The sequence below is a fragment of the Schistocerca serialis genome, chromosome 9, assembly GCF_023864345.2.
Source record: "Schistocerca serialis cubense isolate TAMUIC-IGC-003099 chromosome 9, iqSchSeri2.2, whole genome shotgun sequence".
NCBI lineage: Eukaryota > Metazoa > Arthropoda > Insecta > Orthoptera > Acrididae > Schistocerca > Schistocerca serialis.
This window is the reverse complement of record NC_064646.1, coordinates 160,199,572-160,216,669: the sequence shown is the minus strand read 5'-3', so window position 1 is coordinate 160,216,669 and position 17,098 is coordinate 160,199,572. Positions and strand designations below refer to the sequence as shown.

At 44.1% G+C, this 17,098-nt stretch overlaps 1 protein-coding gene across 1 annotated transcript; it reads right to left on the bottom strand.

The window, feature by feature from the left end:
* Positions 1 to 1,124: 1,124 nt before the first annotated feature.
* Positions 1,125 to 14,869, bottom strand: LOC126418439 (uncharacterized). The gene is made up of 4 exons (XM_050085198.1): positions 14,780 to 14,869; positions 7,467 to 7,568; positions 2,267 to 2,390; positions 1,125 to 1,256 (listed from the first exon to the last, which is right to left on the bottom strand). Exons 1-4 carry the CDS (start codon positions 14,860 to 14,862, stop codon positions 1,251 to 1,253), a joined length of 315 nt encoding a protein of 104 aa, XP_049941155.1. The 5' UTR covers positions 14,863 to 14,869; the 3' UTR covers positions 1,125 to 1,250.
* Positions 14,870 to 17,098: the final 2,229 nt, after the last annotated feature.

Here is a 17,098-nt window from a genome sequence, read left to right as displayed (position 1 = left end):
TCTGCAGTACCTTTCTCATCGACATTACTTACCAGGAGCAAGCATCAACGTCATCATTATCATTGAATGGAGGAACGGTAGTTATCATTTTGATCTTCTCCATACCATCACTCTTTTACCATCCGCCGACCGCTGTGGCCGAGCTGTTCTAGGAGCTTCAGTCGGGAACCGCGCTGCTGCTGCGGTCGCAGGTTCGAATCCTGCCTCGGGCATGGATGTGAGTGATGCCCTTAGGTTAGTTAGGTTTAAGTAGTTCTACGTCTAGGGGACTGATGACCTCAGATGTTAAGCTCCATAGTGCTTAGAACCATTTGAACCATTTGACTTTTTACCATCGTAAAATTTATTTTGAAGAGTGATGACTTACCTGCTGGTACCTCTCTCTCCGTAGGGTGGATGTAAAATTAATTCATAAAATTCATATATCAATTCGTCCACTCAACTTGATACACGTATTTAAATCTGCACAGTTGTGATTAACTGTTAAAACGTGACAAAATACGACCGTGTGCCTCAACCGTCATCGAATGCAGATACCTGCGGGATTGGGAATAAAAGAGAGGGAAGGCTAGAGCAAACTCAAAATGACTCAGTCAGTGAGTACTCTCAGAGAACACTGATCGAATTTTAGTTCATTAACTACCAAAGGCTTGTCTGTCAGCAAATTTTTAACTCGTCATGTTTAACGTGGCTGCAAAGTGGAAGAATTATCTCACTGTGCCCAACGTTTGCTTTTGTCTATTGTTAGAACGACTTTCACTGCAGTGGTCACGGTAATTCACCACGCACTCTCCATACGTTTCTTGATAATACCAATAGCTGTATCACGGTCCGCTTACAATGTTGTTGTAGTCATGTAGTTGTAACTAAGGTAACTGTAACGTCCTTTAAATCCCATTAGTGTTGATTATTTCCTTAAGCTCCGTAGTGAAATGTCTTTAGACATTCCTCCCTCATCATTCAAAATCTCGTTTGCAAGACGACTAAAGTGTCTGAAAGTGGTACAAAGTGTGTGTCTGGGACAAAATTATTGCCTTAATTATAAAATGAATAAAGGGGTTGAAACGAAAAAGAAGACCGTTTCTTGTTTTGAATTTTATTTTATTGTTGCCAAGTTCCGTAACAGACACAATTTGCGAATACGTTAGACCAAAGAAAAAATTGAAGCACAGCTTTCTGTTGGTATGAAATTTTCCTCAAATGTACGTTAGATCAGCTAAGATCTTAACGGTTTTGCTCCATCCACCGCCTCATACCTGAAAAAAACAGCAATAATCGAGGAAGTCAACTAGCGAAAATACTTTAATGTTTCTAGATTTTCTATTGTTGTTATTAATAAGACAGAACACATCTGCATCTTGCGGGACCAAAGCAGCACAACGAGTCTTAGGATGTGAGATTACTCTGTCGCTCTTGCTGTAAATGTTTATTTGTTTCTGTCAGTGTCCGCCTTAACGCTGTTAAAAGACGATCTAATAATTCGTTGGTTGAGGAGGCGTTCTGTGCCGAATTGTAGTGAAGTTTCTAGAGGGTCTTGTATGTTTAGGGTGAAAACGAATAATGTGATACAGTGCAATTGAAGTTCACCCTTTACTGAAAAAACGGCTGCGTTTAGTCCGTGGACGTACCACAGTGGGCGGTAAAAGCCAGAAACATTAATGTTGCAGTGCCGTACTACGCGTAAAGTAATTCATAATATTGGATTATCTCTCAAAGATGTCGTCCGTATGGGTATCATCGTTATAGTCTATTAAACGATTTGAAAAGGACAAAGATCAGAATTTAACATTACTTAACGTACAGATGGGATCTGAAATAAAACGAGGCCTATTACTATTTTATTAAGGTGCAGAAAAGTACGTTACTTTGGCGCTGCATTAGTGGCCAGTCTCAAAGAAACCTCGATTTTGTCTATAGGACTGTGTTTGCAATATAGAATTATTGGCGTACACAATGGGAGTCATTCAAGTTCTCCACATGCTAGCAGGTACATGAGGAAAGGTTATTGCCGCTTGCCAGCGAATGTCCGAGACTGGAGGCTGGGTGCTGGTAAAACCCGCCTGATCTGCATCCATTGAGGAGTACGGTGTGAATGTATGTCAGAATCCTAGCGAACAAGCGAATGTATGATTCATCAACTAATAACAACGAGTACAGCAAGAACGAATTGTGATCCATAGTCGCAGCTCTATCCTTACATGTTAAATAGGAAAATGAATGTCGCAGAATCTCTGTGCCGCTAGGGTTTGACAAGTGCATGACTTACCTGTAGCGGAAGCAGGTATCTCCTCACGGACGAGTCCCCAGGCATGGGAACATACTCTTCAACGGGCATGTCCGCCTCGTTCATCAGTCGCCACACGTCGGAAGAAAAGGAGCGTTTGCGGCCCCTGAAAAGAATTATGGAACGTCAGCATATCTATGAGTAGCATGTGCGTCAAACGTATATTAATGATCTGGCAGATAAAATTAACAGTAACCTTTCCAGTTTTATAGATGATTCAATAGACAGATCTTAATACGCTTTCAAAGTGATGCTAAAATTGGCAACTTGTTAACAAAATGACTCTGAGCACTATGGGACTTGACATCTGTGGTCATCAGTCCCCGAGAACTTAGAACTACTTAAACCTAACTAACCTAAGGACATCACACACATCCATGCCCGAGGCAGGATTCGAACCTGCGACCGTAGCAGTCGCGCGGTTCCGGACTGCGCGCCTAGAACCGCTAGACCACCGCGGCCGGCCAACTTGTTAACCACTTGAATACAAAGTACTAATGTTCCACAATAATATTTATCAGTTCGTTATGAACTGGCTTTCGGCTTCTTAAGCCATCATCAGATAACTTAATGCGAAACATATAATCCACACAACTTCAGTGAAAATTCATAGCTGTACGAAGAATGCTGTACAAAAATATGTAAGACATTTTATGATTACATCGATACAAGACGCAGACATGATGTAATACCTAAAGAGACTCTGAACAAATAGATCTTATAATACAGTGTATTCAAATATTAAAACTCTGTGAGTGTATAAAACAGAAATGCTCTACAAGTGAGTTGTGACACAGACTCTTATGTCACACGGAAAAACAGGAAGACGTGACAAATAGACCAAATAAAGGGAGGGGAAGGGAGAAGTCTACGGAACGTGGGTGTGGAACAGTTATAACAAGCTTATTAGCTAATGGTGAGAGGAATAACTGGCTGCTACTTTAATAAAGGTGAATAATGGAACTGGTTTTGGTCATTAAGAACCAGGTCAGTATTCTTTGATGTCTATTAATGGCCAGAATTTCAAGTAATGTTAATTTCAACCTTTATTTCCTTTATTGTTGATCATATTAATGACATTCATTCAGAGCGTGTTCGTGTTTTCTGAACATGCTACGACTTCTCGCTGAAGTTATGCGGGCTGTCTGTTTAGCATTACGTTACCTGATGATGACCGAAGAAGCCGAAAGTCGGTTCATAATTTGTTGGTTCAAATGGTTCAAATGGCTCTGAGCACTGTGGGACTTAACTGCTGAGGTCATCAGCCCCCTAGAACTCAGAACTCCTTAAACCTAACTAACCTAGGGACATCAAATACATCCATGCCCGAGGCAGGATTCGAACCTGCGACCGCAGCGGTCGTGCGGTTCCAGACTGTAGCACCTAGAACCGCTCTGCCTCACCGGTCGGCAAATAGTTTGTACTCAAGTTATTAATATGTGGATCATCCTCCAGCGACCGACAGAATATTCCATAAACATTATTGGCAATTTGCTTTAAATTAGAAACGTGAAGGTGTGCACTTGAAAAAATGGGAAGCGTGGTAGCAACCTATAACTGCAATGTCAATGAGCCACAGTTGCACTCAGTGAACTCATACAAATGGCAGGACGTAACAATTCTTTGGACTATTAAACTGAATGATCACATACGATCAGTAGTAGGAAGCAAGTGCCAGAAATCTGTTCATTGGTTGGATACTGGGAAAATGCAGACGGTCTACAAAGCAGCCTACATACAAACTACTCAACTCGTCAAGTGTGTAAGACCCGTATCCAGTAGGACTGACAGAGGATACTGAACGAATACAAAGGAGGACAGCATGAATGGTCACGATTGTCTGTCTTTCAGAAGAACGTCGCAGAATTACTGTACAGCCTGCAGCGGTAGGCATTTGACGATAGGTGTCAATGACGTATACAGACCGCCTAGGAAGTCTCAAAAACCAGTTCTCCGGAAGGGATCCAGACATATACAGACATATACTGCCAGTCTCTAGAGGAACGGAAGGTTCCAAATGACTGGAAAAGTGCACAGGTAGTCCCAGTTTCCAAAAAGGGTCGTCGAGCAGATGCGCAAAACTATAGGCCTATATGACATCGAATTTTAGAACATGTTTTTTGCTCGCGTATCATGTCATTTCTGGAAACCCAGAATCTACTATGTAGGAATCAACATGGATTCCGGAAACAGCGATCGTGTTAGACCCAACTCGCTTTATTTGTTCATGAGACCCAGAAAATATTAGATACAGGCTCCTAGGTAGATGCTATTTTCCTTGACTTCCGGAAGGCGTTCGATACAGTTCTGCACTGTTGCCTGATAAACAAAGTAAGAGCCTACGGAATATCAGACCAGCTGTGTTGCTGTATTGAAGAGTTTTTAGCAAACAGAACACAGCATGTTGTTCTCAATGGAGAGACGTCTACAGGCGTTAAAGTAACCTCTGGCGTGCCACAGGGAGTGTTATGGGACTATTGATTTTCACAATATATATAAATGACCTAGTAGATAGTGTCGGAACTTCCATGCGGCTTTTCGCGGATGATGCTGTAGTATACAGAGAAGTTGCAGCATTTGAAAATTGTAGCGTAATGCAGGAAGATCTGCAGCGGATAGGCACTTGGTGCAGGGAGTGGCATCTGACCCTCAACATAGACAAATGTAATGTATAGCGAATACACAGAAAGAAGGATCCTTTATTGTACGATTATATGATAGCGGAACAAACACTGGTAGCAGTTAGTTCTGAAAAATATCTGGGAGTATGCGTACGGAACGATTTGAAGTGGAATGATCATATAAAATTAATTGTTGATAAGGCGGATGCCAGGTTGAGATTCAATGGGAGAGTCCTTACAAAATGTAGTCCACCAACAAAGGAGGTGGCTTACAAAACACTCGTTCGGCCAATACTTGAGTATTGCTCATCAGTGTGGGATCCGTACCAGGTCGGTTGACAGAGGAGATAGAGAAGATCCAAAGAAGAGCGGCGCGTTTCGTCACAGGGTTATTTGGTAAGCGTGATAGCGTTACGGAGATGTTTAGCAAACTCAAGTGGCATACTCTGCAAGAGAGGCGCTCTGCATCGCGGTGTAACTTGCTGTCCAGGTTTCGAGAGGGTGCGTTTCTGGATGAGGTATCGAATATATTGCTTCCCCCTACTTATACCTCCCAAGGAGATCACGAATGTAAAATTAGAGAGATTCTATAGCGCGCACGGAGGCTTTCCGGCAGTCCTTCTTCCCGCGAACCATACGCGACTGGAACAGGAAAGGGACGTAATGACAGTGGCACGTAATGTGGCCCCGCCACACATCGTTGGGTGGCTTGCGGAGTATAAATGTAGATGTAGATGTAGATATACGAAGATCAACAATTTATCGTTTTTCTAGGGTCAGTGAAGATAGGCGTAGACTAATTACTGCACACACGGGTATTTAAGAGATGATTCTATATGCGCTTCATGTGCGAGTCGGGCAAGAAGGAATTATTATCCTAATGTCACAAGTTAACTGACTGTACGTCAGCTCCCAAAAACGTTTGAAACAGGGTTCGCAATAACTCCTTCGTTGCTTATTCCTAGCTACATTTAGCAGTCTGTAAAAATTGAAAACAGAAAACCATATATTTGTAGTAGTCGATGCTTTTTTACTTGTCGTTAGCGGTAATTTTAGTCCGAAATGGACATTTCTGTATGCTTGTTTCGTACACTGAAATACAGGGTGGCGCACGTAATGTGTTACCAATTGTTTCTTTCACAATTTACGACGCACATTAGATATCCCGCTGGGATCTCTACAGCAGTACCAGCAGAGCTTGGAAAAACCAATGAGTTACGAAATGACGTGTAATTCACGATACTGTCGCTAGGAGACTAGTAAGCAGCAATGGCTGACAATGGAAGACTGACGACACAGCAACGATCGGCAATTGTGTTACTTTTTCAAGAACGAAAAGCCTTGTTGTGACTCACAGTCGTTTTCGACAACAGTTTAACACACGATGGGTCCCTTGCAAGAAGATCATCCGCAGGTTGTACGATAAATTTGTACAGGAAGGAACAGTATTGGAAGCGAAGTGACCTCGGCCTAAGCCTATTTGTTCGCCGGAGAATATTGAAGCGGTACAACTTGCTGTACAGAGAAGTCCTGGGAAATCATGTAGAAAGGCAGCAGTGCAACTGGGAATATCCAGACGCTCCGTTCAACTCATTCTTAAAAGTGACCTCCATACGTACCCATACAAGACGACCTGTGCACAGAAGCTCACTGAAGAACACAAGCAGCAGAGACTACTGTTTGCTCAGTGGGCGGAGGATAGGGAAGAAACTCACAGCAACGTTTGGTTTTCAGACGAGGTGCATTTTCATCTAGGCGGTGTGATTAACAAAGAAAATGTACGCTTTTGGATCAATGAAAACTCACAAGTGCTTCATGAACGACAACATTATGCTCCGAGGATTACAGCGTGGGCAGCAATCTCAAGTCACGGACCTACTGGACCTTTTTCAATTGAAGAAACTGTGAACAGCGAGCGTTATTTGAACATGCTTCGCAATAGCTTCATTCCACAGCTTCTTGCTACTGCCTTCCCCTTCAACACGCAGTGGTTCATGCAAGATGGAGCAAGGCCACATACTGCAAGCACTGCGTTGGAGTTTTTACACGAGCATTTCGACATGCGGATCATTTCACTCAGATTTCCAGGTCGATTCAATGCCGGACGAAATTGCCCCCCCCCCCCCCAATAGTTCAGACCTCAATCCATGTGACTCTTTTCTTTGGGGGTACCTAAAGGAAAAAAATTTCCCCAAAAGTCCACGTGATTTAATGGAGCTCAGAAGACTTATTCTTCAAGCTTGCTGTGAAATTACGGAAGACATGTGCCGTAGAGTAATCACTAACTTCAGTGTTCGTTTGAAGGAAGTTAGGAAATGAAATGGTGGACATATTGGGCATGTGAGGAGTTAGAACAAATCTCCATGGACGGCTCTTCATTGTAGTATGTGTTACTTTCAGATTGTATTGACAATAAAGTTTATATTCAAAAACAAAATGGTAACACATTTCGTGCGCCACCCTGTATTTATGTATATCAGCAGTATAAAAACAAGTAAAAGTCTGGTCACGAACTACTATGAAATTGTTGACGCAGATTGCGACTCCGGTGCTGTACTCACACTTTCATCGGGTCTGGCACAGGGATGGTGTGGCCCATCGCTTTCAGAGCCAACAGCGTCTGGTACTCAGCCAGGCGTTGGTCCGAAAGAGGGCGCTTCTGCCTGCGAACAAGAGGTGTAAAAATGTGATGCGTGTCTTTGAACAATGACTTACACTCAATTTAGAGAAAGGCGTCATCAGCGTCAGACGGCGTATTTTGCTAACACACAGTCGGCAGAGTCGGTATATTGTTCCAGTAGCAGAAAAAGAAGAAATGTTGGTAGGGAGATAGATAGAAACAAGGGACATCTCAGTCACCAGAGGTGAAATGCTGAGGCACCTTGTCACGGCCCCTGCCGCTCCCCCCGTCGGAGGTTCGAGTCCTCCCTTTGGCACGTGTGTCTGTGTTGTCCATATCGTAAGTAAGTTTAACTTAGATTAGGTAGTGTGTAGGCTTAGGGACCGATGACCTCATCACTTTTGTCCCATAAGACCTTACCACAAATTTCGAAATTTTTACAGTTTTCTCAGACATAACGATAGACATACGATACAGTGTTACGCCACGTTGTAAAGCAATGAGTTGATTATTGCTCGTTAAATTATTTTCTCGCTGCTGCAGGTTATGTCGTTACTTTCTCATAATTTAAAGCAGCAGTCAATGTCTCCTGCAAAAGGTTGCACGAGAAAATCTAATAAAATTGGCATAAATAACGTGGTTTTCGATTTAAATATGAATAATTGGAAGGTTCGTTTCCCAGGATGTGACATAGAGAGGAAATTGCAAAGTCCTTCATTAAAGGTACTGACGTCTGTGAAAATTTCAAAAACGAATAGTAAATGAGCTTAATATCTCATGGTAGTTACAAGACATGCTCCTCACGAATTCTATTATTTGCGAGAATCAGTCCCGTCGATAACGAGGTCATTATGGAACTCTAGCTCGACTCAAGTGAGAAGGGGGATATGAACAAAACGTTCACTTACAGTGGTCTAGGCAGCTCTCCAGAAATTCAATTAGGACGTCCAGTCGGGGCTCTCCTTCCCTTCTCCAGTGCCACGTGGAGTGGCGGCACGGTTTGAGGCGTCATGTCACGGACTGACCGGCCTCTCCCGCCGGAGGTTCGAGTCCTCCCTCGGGCACGAGTGTATGTGTTGTTCTTAGCGTAAGTTAGTTTGTCAGTTTAAGTAGTGTGTAGGGACCGATGGCCTAGGCGGTTTTGTCCCTTAGGAATTCACCAACACTTGATTTGAACCTTCTCCAGTCCCTTAATCACAGAGTCGGGTCGCTCATTCTTCTGTATCCTAAGTCGTCACCTTCCGTTTGTAAATAGTTTACTGTAGCAGTGCACAAGTTTGCTAGTAGAACTCAAAGTCTCAATTCCAATAAATGTCTATAGTTACTTCAAACACGCTAAATTGTCTGCACTTAAATTTACTTTTGTTACCTGTTCACTATCCACCGTCATGTAATTTACATTGTGGCTGAATTTGTACATGAACTTTCGCAAAATGCTAGACATACACTCCACCGAAAACAATATACTGATGTGACAAAAGTCGTCGGATAGCGATATGCGCAAATACAGATGGCAGTAGTAACGCGTACACAAGGTATGAAAGGGCAGTGCACTTTGTACTCAAGGGATTGAGGTGAAAATGTTTACAAGGCGGTTATGGCCGCACGACTGAAATTAATCAACTTTGAACGCGGAATTATAGTTGGATCTAGACTCACGGGACATTCCGTTTCGGAAATCATTAGCGAATTCAATACCCCGAATCCACAGTGCAAAGAATGTGCCGAGAATGCTAGATTTCAGGCATTATCTCTCACCATGGACAACGCAGTAGCCAATAGCCGCCACTTAAAAATCGGGAGCAGTGGCATTTTCCTAAGTTTGTAAATGCTGACAGAGAAGCAAGACTGCCTGAAATAACCGTAGTAATCAATGTGGGACGTATAACGAACGTATCCGTTAGGACAGTGCGGCGAAACGTGGCTTTAAGGGGATGTGGAAGCCGACGGCCTATGCGAGTGCTTTTGGTAATAACACGACGTCGGCTGCAGCGCCTCTTCTATGCTCCTAAGGATGTCGGGTGAAGCGTAGACGAACGTAAAACCGTGACCTCATCGGATGCGCCGATTTCATTTGGTAAACGTTTATCATAGGGTTCGAGTGTGGCGCCAGGAAGCCACGGAACAAGTTATTAAGAAGATACTACGCGAGCTGGTGGTGGCTCCATAATGGTGTGGACCGTGTTAATATGGAATGAACTGGCTCATTTGGTCCACCTGATCGGATTATTGACAGGAAATGTTTATGTTCGGCTACTTGGACCCCATTTGCAACTTTTCATGGACTCCAATTATGGATGACGATGTTCCAAGCCAACAGGCCACAGTTGTTCGCGACTGATTTGAAGATGACAATATGTAAGAGAAAAATGAATTGAAGTTTGTGTTTAGGAGGGCACTCAGCTTAGGTAGTTCGTGCAGCATTGTTCACCATCCTCCTGCGGTGGTGTAATGGTTAACATTACTGCACGAAGACCCGGGTTCGAGTCCCGGTCGCCGAAAAAATTTTAATTCATTTCTACTGTTTCGATTATTATCAAAGATTCGAAGAATATCTGGACAATTCTAGCGAATGAATCCCATCGAACATCTGTGGGACGAAATCGAGAGGCCTGTTCGCGCACAACATTGGGGGTGCACCGGCAACAGTTTCGCTATTATGGACGGCTACAGATGCAGCATTACTCAGTTCTTCTGTGGGGACTTACAAACACTTGTTGAGTCCATCCTACGTCGAGTTGATGCACTACACCGCGAAAAATCAGCATGTATCCCATGACTCTCGACACTTCAGTGTATTGTTCACTGCAGTTTCTTGTAGCACTTCCGGTTGTTCATTTCCTTTCATTTTATTTTTTCTGCTCCATATGCAGATACGCTCAAACGACAGTGTTCCTGTAAAGTTTAGACGAATACCAAATGGTTCAAATGGGTCTGAGCACTATGGGACTTAACTGTTGAGGTCATCAGTCCCCTAGAACTTAGAACTACTTAAACCTAACTAACCTAAAGACAGCACACACATCCATGCCCGAGGCAGGATTCGAACCTGCGATCGTAGCGGTCTCGCGGTTCCAGACTGTAGCACCTAGAAACGCTTGGCCACCCCGGCCGGCAGACGAATACCGCCTGAGCTGACTGCGAAAGTACGTGGTCTGGGATTTGTGTCACTGAAGGTAGCTGTAGAAAACGTAGCACAGGATGTTCAGAAAACACGAGTTGGTCTCCTTGTCGTCATTCATATTCAGCTGTTTCTGTGTTTCAACCACTTTATCTACGCACCTCCGTAACCAAGGCTGCTAATTCACGCCTGTGCGTGGCGCTCGAATCGGGGATAGTCCGGTTGGAATCCTGGCGATGGAAACTTACATTACCAGTATTTGACCGGCAAGGAGAGAAGAGGTGGTGGCCTGAAGTTCCCTATCACCAGTCTTTAGGCCAGTGTCATGGATTAAATTCAAGATCTCTCCCTACTGTGTCATAAAGTAAGGGTATGCGGTACTGTTTATGGTGATCCATGGATAGCAAGGCTCCGTGGAGCTTGGAGGTTCTCTTAGTGTTATTCGAGATGAGTAGCGTATCTGCCTGCAGCAGGTTCTACCCAAATCGAAGGTGTTGAACGTCTTTGGAACAGAGATGAGATCGGTCACACATATGGTTGAAGATCGTGTGGCTGAATCGGGCTGGTTTTGGTGAATAAGTAGCACATGCTTTGTCAACTGAACACTTCTGGCACAAGAAGAAACAATTACATTAATGATTTCTCATCAGTCACACTGCCAGAAGCAGAGTTCGTTTTGTTTGCATATGACACAAGTATTGCAATAAATAGTATGTCGAGTGTAGTTCCAGAAAGATCTGCTAATGATATTTTAATGGATAGTAGTAAATGGTTTCAAGCCAACTCAGTAACATTTAACTTCGAAAAGACTCACTATATGCAATTCAGAACCTATAAAAGGTTACCACCCAGCATATGCATGAAGTATGAAGAAGAGCAGATAGAAGAGGTTGACAGTCTAAAATTCCTGGGATTACAACGTGATAATAAATTAAGTTGGGAGGAGCACAACACAGAACTGCAGAAACGCCTTAACAAATCTGTATTTGCAATTCGAGTGTTATCAGACGTAGGCGACATAAAAATGAAAAAGCTTGCATACTTTGTCTACTACCATTCCATAATGTCATATGGTATAATGTTTTGGGGTAGCTCTTCAAGTCAAACAAAATTTTTCGCAGACCAAAAGCGTATAATACGTATTATTTGTGGAGTAAATTCACGGACGTCCTGTTGAAACCTCTTCGAAGAACTCGGTATACTAACTAATGCCTCTCAGTATATTTACTCCTTAATGAAAAAAAAAAATTTGAAATGTGTGTGAAATCTTATGGGACTTAACTGTTAAGGTCATCAGTCACTAGCTTACACACTACTTAAGCTAAATTATCCTAAAGACAAACACACACCCATGCTCGAGGGAGGACTCGAACCTCCGCTCGGACCAGCCGCACAGTCCATGACTGCAGCGCCCGTAAACCGGCCGGAGTGGTAGTGCTGTTCTAGGCGCTACAGTCTGGAACCGAGCGACCAGGTTCGAATCCTGCCTCGGGCAGGGATGTGTGTGCTGTCCTTAGTCTAGTTAGGTTTAATTAGTTCTCAGTTCTAGGTGACTGATGACCTCAGAAGTTAAGTCGCGTAGTGCTCAGACCCATTTGAACCAATCCCGCGCGGCCTGAATGAAATTTGTCCTAAATAATATATCTCTTTTTCCAACAAACAGCTCAGTTCATACATACAATACCAGGAAGAAAAATGATCTGAACAAGGACTTAAAATCACTTACTTTAGTTCAAAAAGGGGTCCACTACTCAGGAACACTCAATTTCCATAATTTGCCACCAAACATAAAAACTTTACAAATAAAGATCAGTTTAAAAGCCTGAAAGACTTACTAGTGGCCAACTCCTTCTATTCCACTGACGAGTTTTTTTAATAGAAACAAATGATGTATTGTACATATTCATACTATTAGTATTGTTATTTCAGCTCAAAAAAAATTTACATGTTCCACATCCACAAGGATCTCCTCAGCAAGGATCTATGGAACGAAAAGCTAATCTAATCTAATCTAACTCCAAGAAAAGTCTCAGACTAAAAGTTAAAATGTAACTGTCGTGTGACTAGGGCCTCCCGTCGGGTAGACCGTTCGCCGGATGCTACTCTTCCGATTTGACGCCACTTCGGCGACTTGCGCGTAGATGGGGATGAAATGATGATGATCAGGACAACACAACACCCAGTCCCTGAGCGTAGAAAAACTCCGACCCAGCTGGGAATCGAACCCGGGTCCTTAGGATTGACATTCTGTCGCGCTGACCACTTTTCTCATTTTGTTCGTTTTCGTTCATTGGATCTGCTCAGGGCGCCCGTCGTAAGACATTCGTTTAAGTTCGTCGTTGATCCAGTAACTCAGTTTGTTTATTACAGACGGCTGCTAACCATCTGACCAAACACGCTGTGCTACCGTGCCGGCGCCACCAGCAACCGGGGGCGAACGGACTAAAAGGTGAGGCCTCCAAAGGCTCTGCACTTAAATCAGGGAGTAGCAGTTGACGCTCAACATAAATACAATTCGTTGCATGCACATAGGCACAGAGATAGACTTTTGTCTTCTTAAACGGTTGCCGAGCAATCAAAAAAATGGTTCAAATGGCTCTGAGCACTATGGGACTCAACTGCTGTGGTCATAAGTCCCCTAGAACTTAGAACTACTTAAACCTAACTAACCTAAGGACATCACACACATCCATGCCCGAGGCAGGACTCGAACCTGCGACCGTAGCGGTCGTACTGTTCCAGACTGTAGCGCCTTTAACCGCTCGGCCACTCCGGCCGGCGCCGAGCAATCTCCGAAGATAGTCCCACCCATTAAATATCTCAGAGTATGCGGACGGAGTGATGTAAAGGAAAACTACCACAAAGGTTCATTGGAAGAATCGTCACAAAGTGTGGGCAACCTACGGCAAAGCTAGCTTACAAAACAATGGTTGGCTGATACTGGATTGCTGTTGCACTGTTTGGGACTCTTACCAGATGCGATTGATAGAATAAGCTGAACACGCAAAGAAGGGCAGTGCGTTCCATCACGGGTTTGTTCCACGAGCGTGAAAGCGTCACGTGGTTGCTCGTGCAGCTCGAGTGTCAGACGCAGCCATAGGTATTGTGTATCACGCAGTGGTTTACTGTTGAAATTCTGAGAGTGTGCATTCTTAGTAGACTAAAGGCAAATTTTCCTTCCTACTTTATCTCACGAAGAGGCCGTCAAAGTAAAATTAATGAAAGGAAAGTTTCTAAAAGTGTGTAGGAAAAATGTTAATGTAAATTTGATGTAGAGCACAATACAGCATAAGTATATAGACGTAACGTTGCAAAGCGACGTGAAATGTAATGGGTATGTAAGTTTGGTTGTAGGGGAGGCGAATGGTCGACCCCGGAAGAATCTAGCAAAGTGCAGCTCATCGATAAAGAATGCAGTATACAGAAACCTTGTGCGGCCAGTTCTTAAGTACTGCTCCACTGTCTGGGACCCCCACTAGGACTGATTAAAGGAAGACATGGCAGCATTTCAGAAACGTACTGCTGCATTTGTTACCGGTGGGTTCCATTACATTACAAAGATGCTTCCTGAACTCAAATGAGAATCTGTGAAGAAATGAAAGCCTTTTTTTCGAGAAACACTTTTGAGAAAGTTTATAGAACCGGCATTTACGACAGACTGGAGAACGATCCGACGGCGATTAACGTACATCTCTCTTAAGGACCTCCAGGACAAGATAAGAGACGTCAGGGCTTAAACGGGTGCATATAGGCAGACGTTCTCCCCTCGCTCCATTTGCGAGTAGTTCTGCAAAGGGAGTAATCAACTGTAGTACGAGATACCCACTACGATGCATTCTATGTTGGCTGGCGAAGTAGGATATTAGATGTAGGTATAGAAATTAGATTCGATGTGTCAATGACCGTTATTTCCGAGCACCGTACACGACCGGACTTGAAGAGACGGGGAATCGATAGTGATACGCGACGTACCCATCAGCACATACTGTACGGAGGCTGTGAGATGTAGATATAGAACCTTTGGCAGGGGTAGTGGAGCGGTTACAGCCTCAAGCCTGAACTCTTAAGAAACTAAGGGCCACTGTGGGACAAGTGGAGTCTGAGAGCCGTTTACAACCCCCTAGAAAGCTCACCTGCTGGAGACGTCGGCCTCACCACTGCAGAGTGCCGCTAGCAAAGCAACCAACAGGGCACAGAGCACGGTGTTGGATGCCATGGTGGAAGCTGCAGGACTGACTGACAGGCTGCGCCGAGATCCGCTTATATACCCGGCACGGGCTGCTGCTGCCAGATGGGACCGCCTGCCAATCCATTTGGTCGATGAGCTTCCCTTGTCTAAACGGCTGCACTCTAGTGACTGACCCAATAAAGTCTCTAAAAGCGTGGCCTGCCCAGGCACATCTTGTGCGGCGACCTCTAGAGAATGGGTCCTACACTATTTCTCCATGGGTCTCGCCACTCACAGTAATTCATGATTGATAATATCTGCAAACAGTGGTATTAAATTTAATTTGCAATAAAAGGAGAGCACAACCATGTTTTACTACTACAGTCTCTATTTTAGGTGAATGTGAAAAATTACGACCGATTGTGGCGACTGTAGGTTCACATATGGTGAAACTCTAAGAAAACAAATAGAACTTGTCGTTGAATTGGAAAGAGAAAATCACAACACATGGAGAATATCCACAGAGTCAACTAAAAGGTGGTAATAAAGGATTCTCTGGTGAATCTACATCTACATCGTACTACACCTAACGATGTATGACGGAAAGTACTTCAGGTACAAATAAGTAATCCTCCCATTCCCTGCTCCACTCGCGGGCGGCAGATGTGAAAAATGACTGACGGTAAGCCTATGTATTGACTCTTATTTCTACACTACTGGCCATTAAAATTGCTACACCACAAAGATGACGTGCTACAGGCGCAAAATTTGACCGACAGGAAGAAGATGCTGTGATATGCAAATGATTAGCTTTTCAGAGCATTCACTCAAGGTTGGCGACGGTGGTGACACCTACAACGTGCTGACATGATGAAAGTTTTCAACCGCTTTCTCATACACAAACAGCAGTTGACCGGCGTTGCCTGGTGAAACGTTGTTGTGATGCCTCGTGTAAGGAGGAGAAATGCGGACCATCACGTTTCCAACTTTGATAAAGGTCGGATTGTAGCCTACCGCGATTGCGGTTTATCGTATCGCGACACTGACGCTCGCGTTGGTCGAGATCCAATGACTGTTAGCAGAATATGGAATCGGTGGGTTCAGGAGGGTAATACGGAACGCCGTGCTGAATCCCAACGGCCTCGTATCACTAGCAGTCAAGATGATAGGTATCTTATCTCCATGGCTGTAACGGATCGTGCAGCCACGTCTCGTTTCCTGAGTCAGCAGATGGGGACATTTGCAAGACAACAACCATCTGCACGAACAGTTCGACGACGTTTGCAGCAGCATGGACAATCAGCTCGGAGACCATTGCTGCGGTTAACCTTGACGCTGCATCACAGACAGGAGCGCCTGCGATGGTGTACTCAACGACAAACGTGGGTGTACGAGTGGCAAAACGTAACTTTTTCGGATGAATCCAGGTTCTGTTCATAGCATCATGATGGTCGCATCTGTGTTTGGCGACATCGCGGTGAACGCACATCGGAAGCGTGTATTCGTCATCGCCATACTGGCGTATCACCCGGCGTGATGGTATGGGGTACCATTGGTTACACGTCTCGGTCACCTCTTGTTCCCATTGACGGCACTTTGAACAGTGGACGTTACATTTTAGATGTGTTAGGACCCGTGGCTCTACCCTTCATTCGATCCCTGCGAACCATACATTTCAACAGGATAATGCACGACCACATGTTGCAGTTCCTGTACGGGCCTTTCTGGATACAGAAAATGTTCGACTGCTGCCCTGGCCAGCTCATTCTCCAGATGTCTCACCAATTGAAAACATGTGGTCAATGATGGCCGAGCAACTGGCTCATCACAAAACGCCAGTCACTACTCTTGATGAACTGTGGTATCGTGTTGAAGCTGCATGGGCAGCTGTACTTTTACACGCCATCCAAGCTGTGTTTGACCCAATGCCCAGGCGTATCAATGCCGCTATTACGGCCATAGGCGGTTGTTCTGGGTACTGATTTCTGAGAATGTACAAACATGTTCTGGGAAAATCAGGAATACAGAAATACAACTCGCTGATGAATGAAATAAATAGGAAGCGCAGGGAAGCTAAGACGAAATGGCTGCAGGAAAAATGTGAAGACATCGAAAAAGATATGATTGTCGGAAGGACAGACTTAGCGTACAGGAAAGTCAAAACAACCCTTGGTGACATTAAAAGCAACGGTGGTAACATTAAGAGTGCAACGGGAATTCCACTGTTAAATGCAGAGGAGAGAGCAGATAGGTGGAAAGAATGCATTGAAAGCCTCTATGAGGG

What these genes read in the sequence shown, in the direction of transcription:
- LOC126418439 (XM_050085198.1), bottom strand. Translation starts at nt 14,862, where the DNA reads ATGGCATCCAACACCGTGCTCTGTGCCCTGTTGGTTGCTTTGCTAGCG. An exon ending in GAGGCCGACGTCTCCAGCAG is followed by an intron (nt 7,569 to 14,779) that starts GTGAGCTTTCTA and finishes TCTTGTTCGCAG; the next exon opens with GCAGAAGCGCCCTCTTTCGG. An exon ending in GTGCCAGACCCGATGAAAGT is followed by an intron (nt 2,391 to 7,466) that starts GTGAGTACAGCA and finishes AATTCTTTTCAG; the next exon opens with GGGCCGCAAACGCTCCTTTT.